The following is a 9,449-nucleotide window of genomic DNA, read 5'->3' on the forward strand; positions in this document are numbered from 1 at the left end:
GTGTAGCTTGCGGATTACATTTTTCAACTGCCTAAGGAGTGGGTTGACCCTCGACTTTCTCCCAGACCCCATCCTAACCAACATAGCTCATCAAAATCTCATGGGTTTGTCACACTCGGATGCCGAAATGCCGGCATGCATGATATGCTGCAGCATGACGCGCCACTTTCTTGTTTCTCCCTGAAGCCCTGAACGTCTCTTCCCCACATAGTGCCACTGCTATGCACTGCATATTGCCAGGACTGGTCTCGTATTCGTAGCTGGTAACAAAACCATGCTGCTGGCCGTACTCATTCAGAGCGGACGCGAACTTCCCAGGATCAGATCCCGGCAAAACATCAGAATCATTAAGATTGTGCCAATATCCGGCAGAGGTGCCACGAGTCGGACGTGGGAGAGGCTGACGCAGTCTCTGCAGTAGTCTAGCTTGCCCTTCACGTGGTCCTATCCGAACGGTCCGTCCGACTTCAGTGACCAGGGCATGGAACGCATGACCAGCGCTACTGTCACCGATGAAGTCGTGGCTGTCATCGTTCATGCCAGAGAGTCGTTGCAGCACCTGCCGATATGGATACGAATGCAGCGTAGTTGTCCATTGACGCTTGATTCGTCAGCATAAATGTGACAGATGGACAGGGCCAACTTGCGTCAATCATCGCCATGTCTCCCGTGAAAGCCTCGGAATGGAGCAGGTGTTGGGCTATCACGCATTCGAAGTACTTTTTACCGAACCAATAGTCAACGTTCAGATCGGCATGGTCACCATTCATCGAAAAATCATCGTCATCTGAATCGCCAAAGCCCATATCGTAGGTCATGGAAGAGCGGCTGTCAGCCGTAGTAGATGGAGCGGATGTTGCCATTGCGAGATACGACATTTCACAAAACTTTGGTCGTGATCTACGACAAATATATGTAGTCGTAGTAATCTCCTCTCCTCATGGTGCAGTGAGAGCGCCAACGCATGCGTCGCCGAGTACGGCCCCGACCAGCTGGGCTGCATCCCTCCATTTAGAGTTCGCGCTAATTTGCGGCGCCTCAGTTGGGCGCGTGAGGACTTAAGTGTAGCGAATAGCGTGTGGTGTTGTCATCTACAGACTGCGCCATCTGCACTTAACGCCGTGGTTGCCAGTAGCTATGACCCCACGTCTGGAGAAGGCCGTTGTTGCAGATGTAGATCAGGTTCTCCACTTTTGTCGCCTGATGATCGACCGAGAACATTTCGGCACGCTTTGGCCGAAGTATAAGGCTACCACGCAGTACCATTGCATGGTGTGCAAGGTTCAAGATACTGATTCTAAGATGGATTTCCCCATCCTATGTGAGCATCTCCTTCATCGGGATCTCGTTCAGGTACAGGTCTCAGTTTCATACCAGTACTTATACTCGCTAAACGTGAACAGGCTGAGAAGATTCAGAGGATCACTTGGCTTCTAGACAGAGTGTACGATGTGCTGGGTTCAGATAACAAGATAGCAAAGGCCGTACCGTTCAAGGTCACTCCGAAAGGCGCGAAGCAAGACCGTCAATACCAGGCCATATTACGGTACACAGGACCGGACATCGAGACGCGCCTCACGCTGGAGCAAAACCACGAGCATTGGCTCGCACATCCTCAATATTTCTGGGAGCCAGTGAATCACACTGCATTCGGTGGCCTGAGTCCAGAAGCACAAATTGTCAGCCGTTACGTGAGTCTGCGCCGCAGTGACGTGTAGTCACGTATGGCACAGCGGTGCGCCTGTATTTTGTTGGTGGAGCAAGTTGCGCAGGTATCTGCCACAGATATCGCCATTGCATTGACTGGACAAACTCATGGTGAATTGTTCGATGATCGATGCAAGACCGTGAAGAAGATGATCGATTCAGGTTCTTACTATCGATCTTTAGAGCAGGCTCTAGGTAAGGGGGTTACCTTAGCCCTCGGGATCAGCCTTGCTGAAGACACGTAAGTGAGGTTATTACTTCTCAGCCAAAAGCGACTGACGTTGCAGATGGACCCGTATCATGACGAAGACAACGCGAAAATTCGATACCGGCGTCAGACATCTGCGAAACACACAGCTTGCGGAAATGGCCCAGACGTACGCTCAACTCCGTGAGACGCTGGTTCAGTTTGAAAGAGAACGTCTGTGGGACCGTACCGAAATGTTTCCCACGACGTATAATCATGCCATGGTCATGGACGACCTCCAATACGCCGAGACCGTACATCTGAATGATGACGAGTGTGATGCAATGCTCCAGATTTGCATTGACGGTGACATCCCGATGCCACCCTTCTGAGTATTCATAGATCACGCGAACCGATGGGTGAGGCTCCACCGTACTTCGTATGGTAAGATCAATGTTCTTTGGAGTAATGGGCTGGCTAATTAATATATTGGTATCAGTAGCACAGCCAGATAGCCATTGGATTTGGCCTTCTTCTTGCTGAATATCTTGCCTGTCTTCCGTGAGTAGCGACGGAGGGAAGATCTTGATGAGAAGGTCTTGGGTTGGAGGGCTAGCCTTCGTGCTTCGATCATATCCACGATGTTCACCAAGACGTTCGACAGTTCCTGGACTTTGTCAGTAAACATCCCAGGTATAGACGCTGGGACGTGCCTTCTTGCAGTGTGTAATTGAGGACGGTGGCGGCTGGATAGCAAGCTCTCGACAGAGGTCCTGCCAACCCTGTAGAGTTGTCTCCGGCTTGCTATAGTGCTCGTTGAATGCTTGTTCGAAGCACTTCTGGCGTTGCTTCGTATAAGTTCGACTGCCTGGTCTCCAGTGTTGATGTTGAGCTAGCCGTTGGAACTCATCGACCAACGCGGCTGTCTCAACATGATTGAAATCTTCGAAGACGGCAAAGTAGCTCTGCCCCATCGTTGCACCACTCATGATCGTACCAGACGCCGGCCTTCACAATAGTCTGGTATGCTCTCCGATTGACGAGGGTGCACTGGAGAAGCTAACGGGTGCCATTCCCTGACATGACATTGCCTGTCCTAAATAGGTCTCAGTAGCGTATTTTCAGCTTCCTTACTTTCTCGATGGATGTATGAGATGTCATGGCATCAGGATCGGAAGCTCCTTGATGCATCATCTGAGTTTGACATTCCAGTCAATGAATTCCTGCTGCTGAAAGCAGGCTATAAAGCTAGCCACTGTCTTTCTGATCCGAAGCCAGCCTTTCTCACCAATCTAGGCAGAGCCAGCGCATCACTATGGAGCTCTTTCTCCATACGACGACAAGCTGCCAGAGTCAGTCATGTTCATACAATGGATCGACACCATGGACCTGATCCGCGCTCTGGTCAACGAAATCACTCATATGGACAGGAAGTCCTTGATATTCGTGGATCTAGAAGGTATCAATCTCTCGCGCCACGTATCAGTGGCGATCATGCAGGTCCTCGTGCCGCCAAATCCTGCGGTGTACCTGATCGATATCCATGTACTGCAGAAAGAGGCATTTACCGCAGCCACAGACGATGGCGAGACTTTGGGTGGTATCCTTGAGTCCGATACCTACGCTAAGGTGTTTTTCGACATGCGCAATGACTCGGACGCTCTCTACAGCCATTTCGATATCCGCCTTCAGGGAGTCATTGACCTCCAGCTAATCGAATTCGCCGCTCGCCCTAAGCGTGGTCGCTTCCTGAAGGGCCTTTCGAAATGCATCACAGAAAGCCGAGTCCTGTCAATAGCACAGGCAAAAGAGTGGGAAAAAAGCAAGGACAGTGGTGTGTGCCTGTTCGCCCCCGAGCGTGGAGGAACATACGAAGTATTCTTGAGACGACCTCTCTCAGTCGTACTGCAGAGATATTGTGCCGGGGATGTATTAAAATTGCCACGCCTGCTACAGGTGTACGCTGCCCGTCTCCCAGCTCATCTCGTGGGTCAGGTCAGTGCCGAAGCTCTATGCCGAGTTGCACTCTCACAAAGCATCGACTTCAACGGCAAGGGAAAGCACATGGCATTAGGCCCAAATTTCACTTGGCAGCGGTAGAAGCTTCACGGCCCTCTCTCAAGAAGCAATGAGCTGACACGGAACAGCACCGGTCATCAGACCCCTGTCGATTTTCCTATGAGCTTGGTCTGCTCGCCTGGACTCAATGAACGCTGCAGACTTGGGGGCACCGCAACGGCTCTCACCTTGCCCTTGCCGGATACCACTTCCGTCAGTGCAGTCGAACGCCAGCCAGGACAGACAGCAGATGAAGTCACTGAGATGACGCACCAACTGCAGGGGGTGAATATTGGTGCAGACGATTGTCGGAGCCTTGGATCAGCTTCCACACAGCACTATGACAATAGCAATGAAGATCATGCCTCTGAGAATGATTTGTCGATTGCAAGCGCCCTCGAGCGGATGATGGCCACGGCCGATGGCATTGAATCAATATCAAGCTTGCCATTTCGAACCATGGCGATCTCGCCGTCTGATGACGATGCTGCCAAAGACTTCACCGCTTGTAGTGGGGATGATTGCGGCTGGTGTGGCCATTGTACCTACTGATGGAATCATTCCTCTATAGTATTGCTTACTCTACCTTGCTGGCGGCTCACTCGCTCTACGCGTCACTCCACAAATGCGGGAATCGCGGTCTTTGATTTTGCGGCAGACTGTCCGATCGGTGTTCAAGAACACCTTTCGATCGTCGGGAGGGTTTTCCTTCGACCCCACTGGTGAGAAGCGGCACAACGCAGCAGTGGTCCAAGCAGGCTGATCTGAACACCGGCTTCGCGAGTGACTGTAACAAGTATATTGCTTTTATCCTGCTGCCACTTTCACGCTGATCTTCACAGTGTTGGAGTGTCGGGCAGAGCTCGGTGTAGCGGACCATGCGCTTCAAACATGCATCACTTCCGGCACTAGTGTACCATTCCGATTGAAACGAATATGGTAGGGACTGACGAAGATTGCAATATCATTGAACAGTCCTTGGCGTGCACAGGCCACAATGCAGTGAACTTCGTTGTGGCCCGTGCGGCCTAAGATAGCCACTGAGGAGGGGCCTTCGTCCGTCCGGCCACAGCATCCTGAAGTGACGAGCATGAATCTCGAAGTAGTGATAGCTTGAGTTGAACGTTCATAATGGACGCTTTCCGTTGAGGGCCAGTATGCTATCATACAAGCAGCAAACTCGAATAGCACCATCGGTACGCGCCTAGGGAGGTTATCCGGAGTTAGGCTTCCACTTAATCCGGCGTGAGGAAAGCAGATCATACGCTTGACCTAGCTGCGCAGTGCTTGTGACGATCATGATCGCACGTGATGGTTTTGTCGATCGCATGGACGTCTGTGTCACACTTTCCCTCGAAACCAGAGAAAATTCCATGTCTCAGTAAGCATGCTCACACTGTCGAGACTTTAGCCATTAGCACATATACTAAGCCCTACTAAAGTTGCTCTCCCTGCTGTCTGGTTCCTCTACCCCGAGACCCGCGGCCGAAGCCTCGAAGAGATCAATTTATTCTTTGCTTCGCCTTCGCTCCTTGTCAGTGCCAACGAGAAGGAGTATAACAGGAGGGTCCAAGAGGCAGGGGGCAATTCTGCTATGGCAGAAAGGCGTTTACTTGATGAGGTTGACGCGTCGATAAGAGAAAAAGATGCTAAGGTTTGGGCCTCTGCGGCACCTGACGATAGCGAAAAAGGAGGTGCATCCCGAGTTGTGATGCATAGTGTTTCCAAGGCGTAAATGACGGGTGTAGGATGATAGAGATTCTGTTCCACCTGTGTCCTGAGTCGCTACTACCAGTACACAAAAATCACTACTCACAGAAAGTGGTTGTTGGTAATATAGTGTCATAGCCTCGCCCTGCCTTAATAAGTAAGCTTTCTTTTTGTTGTAGTCGCTCTCTTTCTCACGCCGTCGTGTTGTCATCCTCTTCAAACGCTCATCCATCGTGGCGCTCTGACCGAGACACATTCATCATTGCACCAAGAGGAAGCTGATAGTGCGACTCAGACCTTGTCCGGGCGCAGAGACCCTGAACTCAACACCAGACTGGTCTCATTTCTAGTCTACCCACTCCTTTTCGACTTTGCTGTCATTCCGCTCCATCACATTCGAGTCGATCATCTGTCTCGGCGCGAAGAGGTGCGCAAAGTGTTCAAGAGGTGTTGTCTATCTTATCGTGAGCATGCTTTGATGCACTGTTTAATTGTCCTGTAATGCATCACGCTCATGCCATGCCTGGGTTGCTCAATACGTGTCATTCTTGACATGAGGACATGATCGTGTGGGTATGCGCCATGTCAAGCTGCCGGAGTATGCTGTTCAGCACCGGCAGCTGCTTCGTCATCGGTCGTTTCCGTTCCGTTGCATGACTTCCACGGCAGCCATGACAACAACACTCAGACGCCTACTGGGCTTGTTGAAGCTCGAAAGTTTCTTCAGTGGCATACAGTCGTGTCTGCTGAGTGGCATATTTGCTGATGCTAACGATACTGATCCCAGCCGTGAATACGAGCTTGCTGGCTCACCTCAATGCTCACCCCTTTCCGGGGTTTGAACAAGCCAAGACTGCAGTGCTACGCTTAGATCAGTCTGATGTGCATTGGCAGGTCGACAGGTCACATTTCGCATATTGCACGGCCTTTGTGTGTCCTTCCTTGTTAAAGACAAATCCCACACGTCCAAGGCCTCGATACAGTCCATGTAAACGACAAAGTCGTCGTTCTCTGTGATCTTCGGCGTCCGATACCACTCAATCACCATGTCCCGGTCTTCGCCACAACTTACGCCAACCTATACCGGCTGTACTGAAAGCGTGTACAATGCTACAATTCTCATCGAGGCCTGCATGCGGGCTCAACCTGGCTGCGGCCCTGTCAAGACGGTATCTCAGCTCTCAGACCGTGACTAGGCTCCATGTCACGTGACGCCGATCGTGGTGCAGGACCAACACATTCCAACAGCGACGGCGACGGCGACGGCGACAATGAAACAGTGTACGGGAAGTTCCTCTGACAGCTAAGAAGGAGGCGCAGTGAGCGACGGACCTCGCTGAACGAGGGTCGTTGAGATTATCTACACTGCATACACTTCAGTATCAAGCCCTCTCTACTTGTTCTGGAATCAGACCCCAAGTGTTGTTTAGGTTAGACTATACCTGTTGGTTCGCTTTACGAAATTGTCAGATTGGATGCGACATTGGGAAGGGCGGTAGGAGTGTTTGAAGCAGCTTGTCGGACGATAACTTTACCAATTCGAGTCGTTCAAGATCCAAATTAATTGAGTCAACATAGTTTCTCCTCTCGTACTATCCCAGCCGTCACACCTTGTCTCACTCAGCACTCACCACCTCCACGTCCTTCTCCTTCGCAGCCCTGTGATGGTCGTCCTCGACAGCCTCCATGGTCAACTTGTCCCCAAACACAGTATACAGCTTCTCCAACTCCTTCTCCTCTTCCCACGCGAAGGGGCTCCGGCTGGCGAACAGGAAATCCATCGTCTCTAACGTCCGCTTCGCCGTCTCGGGGTAGAAAGCCCAGATCAGCACAGGGTAGATCAGATTCAGGCTCCCAAAGATCCAGAAGGTGTTGTACGTGATGCGTTGGAACATGATGGGGTTGACGAGGGTAGTCCAGGCGCAGCCGATGGCGAAGCCAGCGACGGCAAAGGAGTTGCCTTTGGCACGGGTGGAGGTCGGAAAGATTTCTGTCGGGTCTGGGACGGGGGAAGCGCGTTAGAAGGTTAGGATTGAAGGGGAAAAATGAGGGCAGGGGACGTACAGATCCAAGTTACCATCAGCCAGGTTGATGAGAAGAAGGCGGTAAAGAGGAAGAGGAACACGGTACAGCCGATGCCATAGCCTGTCTTGTTCTCTGGGTGGTCTTGTACTAGCTTCGCAAACCCGCCGGCGATGAACATGGACGCGGCGCATCCGATGCTGCCCACGTAGAGCATCATGCGCCGGCCAACGCGGTCGATGAGTAGGGCGCAGAGGTATGTGCCGGCGATGCCGAAAGTGTTGTTCAGAGCGGAGATCCAGCCGATTTTGTGCGCGCTCCAACCCGCTTGGGCGAGGACTGTCGGACCGTACATGACGACTGCGGTGATTCCGCCCCTGTTGCTGTATATGAGTCCGGTGTGGATGGGACTGGGGTTATTCCATTGCACTCACCATTCCATCATGATCTGAATACAAAAAGCGAGAGCAACTCGTCGACCGTAGTGCAATTTCCCAGACTGATAGCCGAAAGGCATGGCCCAGAGTGAGTCACGGGTGGCATGTTGTGTCTCCGAGGCAATGACTCTGCGTATCTCGCCGAACTCTGCAGCAACTTGAGGCGTCACGTCCCTCTTGGCCGAATCCTCTCGCAGCTTCTGCAGGATCTCCAAGGCTTCCTCGTGGCGATCTTGCTTGATCAGCCAACGAGGAGACTCTGGGAAGAACCAGATGGTGAGGGAGAGGATCAAAACAGGGATCAGATTGAAGCCAATGGGGAATCGCCACCTGAAGCCCCCTTGACCGCCATTCACGTAGCTGACGCCGAAAGCTATCCAGTACGCTACGGCAATACCGATATAGTTGGCCAGGAAAAGAAGACAGACAGACTTGCCACGTGTATGTGAAGGAGCAAGTTCCGAAGCCCAGCAAGGAACGACGTTGATCAGGTGGCCGGCGCCGACTCCAGCAATGAGACGAGCGCAAAGAAACCAATCTAGGAATATGAGTAATCAATTCCTCAAGTGCTTTCGGGGTGAGCTTACTGGTGTTCTGAGCTGCGGTCAAAAGTGCGGTCCCAATTATCCCCCAGAAAGTACCAAGGAAGACAGCGATCTTTCGACCATGCTTGTCGCTGATGCTCCCGCCCCAGAGACAGCCAACGAGGGCACCGAGGTAGTAGATGGACACAAGGCCACCGTCCTTGGTCGAATTTGTGATGACACCATCCTTACCGATGTCGGTGATCCGGATGGCATCCGGGGAGCTGAGCACACCCTGCCATGACGTTAGAATGAGCTCTTGATGTGTGGTATGGGCCGATTTACCCCCATCACCCCCTGATTGTAGCCTTCATAGAAGATTCCAAGCCCTGAGAAGGCATTGATGCTACATTAACGGTCAACAGATTGATGAGAAACGCAGAAATTCAAGCAAATCTGACCAGAGAAGGACCGTGGGCCCAGAGAAGTTCTTCCAAGATTGCAACCCCATGGTCAAACTCGATGGACAAAGGCCGGATTAGACAGGGAGAGGTCGTTGATGCGGTCGAAAAAGGCTTCCAACCAAGTGGCTTTGATAAGGACGAAGGCTACGTCTGCACGAGAAAGACGAGCCAGCGTCCGTCATCATATGTTGTTTTCCTCTCCGCGTAATGATTCCTGGATCTCCGGTTCTGGTCTGAAGATGCGGAGGTGGATGTGCTCTTTTGCCTCGCACCGTTTAGCCGTTTAAGCGTGAGAATATGTCAAGGTTGTCATTGGCTGGACGAACGGCACCCGAGAGTC

General features: G+C 51.9%; 5 protein-coding genes across 5 annotated transcripts; 3 read left to right on the forward strand and 2 right to left on the reverse strand.

The window, feature by feature from the left end:
• Positions 1–5: 5 nt before the first annotated feature.
• Positions 6–869, reverse strand: PV06_11643 (uncharacterized protein). Its single transcript, XM_016413353.1, has 2 exons — positions 648–869; positions 6–601 (listed from the first exon to the last, which is right to left on the reverse strand). Exons 1-2 carry the CDS (start codon positions 861–863, stop codon positions 110–112), a joined length of 708 nt encoding a protein of 235 aa, XP_016256279.1. The 5' UTR covers positions 864–869; the 3' UTR covers positions 6–109.
• Positions 870–1,137: 268 nt separating this feature from the next.
• PV06_11644 (uncharacterized protein) lies at positions 1,138–1,718 on the forward strand (the record flags this gene model as incomplete). The annotated part of the gene is made up of 2 exons (XM_016413354.1): positions 1,138–1,353; positions 1,404–1,718. 2 exons carry the CDS (start codon positions 1,138–1,140, stop codon positions 1,716–1,718), a joined length of 531 nt encoding a protein of 176 aa, XP_016256280.1.
• A 6-nt stretch (positions 1,719–1,724) lies between these two features.
• PV06_11645 (uncharacterized protein) lies at positions 1,725–2,286 on the forward strand (the record flags this gene model as incomplete). Its single annotated transcript, XM_016413355.1, has 2 exons — positions 1,725–1,948; positions 1,995–2,286. The coding sequence occupies 2 exons, from the start codon at positions 1,725–1,727 to the stop codon at positions 2,284–2,286; spliced, it is 516 nt and encodes a 171-aa protein (XP_016256281.1).
• A 991-nt stretch (positions 2,287–3,277) lies between these two features.
• Positions 3,278–4,504, forward strand: PV06_11646 (uncharacterized protein; the record flags this gene model as incomplete). Its single annotated transcript, XM_016413356.1, has 2 exons — positions 3,278–3,990; positions 4,042–4,504. 2 exons carry the CDS (start codon positions 3,278–3,280, stop codon positions 4,502–4,504), a joined length of 1,176 nt encoding a protein of 391 aa, XP_016256282.1.
• Positions 4,505–6,982: 2,478 nt separating this feature from the next.
• On the reverse strand, positions 6,983–9,246 carry PV06_11647 (uncharacterized protein). Its single transcript, XM_016413357.1, has 6 exons — positions 9,107–9,246; positions 8,991–9,051; positions 8,709–8,940; positions 8,119–8,659; positions 7,727–8,061; positions 6,983–7,661 (listed from the first exon to the last, which is right to left on the reverse strand). The coding sequence occupies exons 1-6, from the start codon at positions 9,154–9,156 to the stop codon at positions 7,279–7,281; spliced, it is 1,602 nt and encodes a 533-aa protein (XP_016256283.1). The 5' UTR covers positions 9,157–9,246; the 3' UTR covers positions 6,983–7,278.
• Between the last annotated feature and the right edge of the window lie 203 nt (positions 9,247–9,449).

Source organism: Exophiala oligosperma (assembly GCF_000835515.1).
Source record: "Exophiala oligosperma strain CBS 72588 unplaced genomic scaffold supercont1.47, whole genome shotgun sequence".
Classification (NCBI taxonomy): Eukaryota; Fungi; Ascomycota; class Eurotiomycetes; order Chaetothyriales; family Herpotrichiellaceae; genus Exophiala; species Exophiala oligosperma.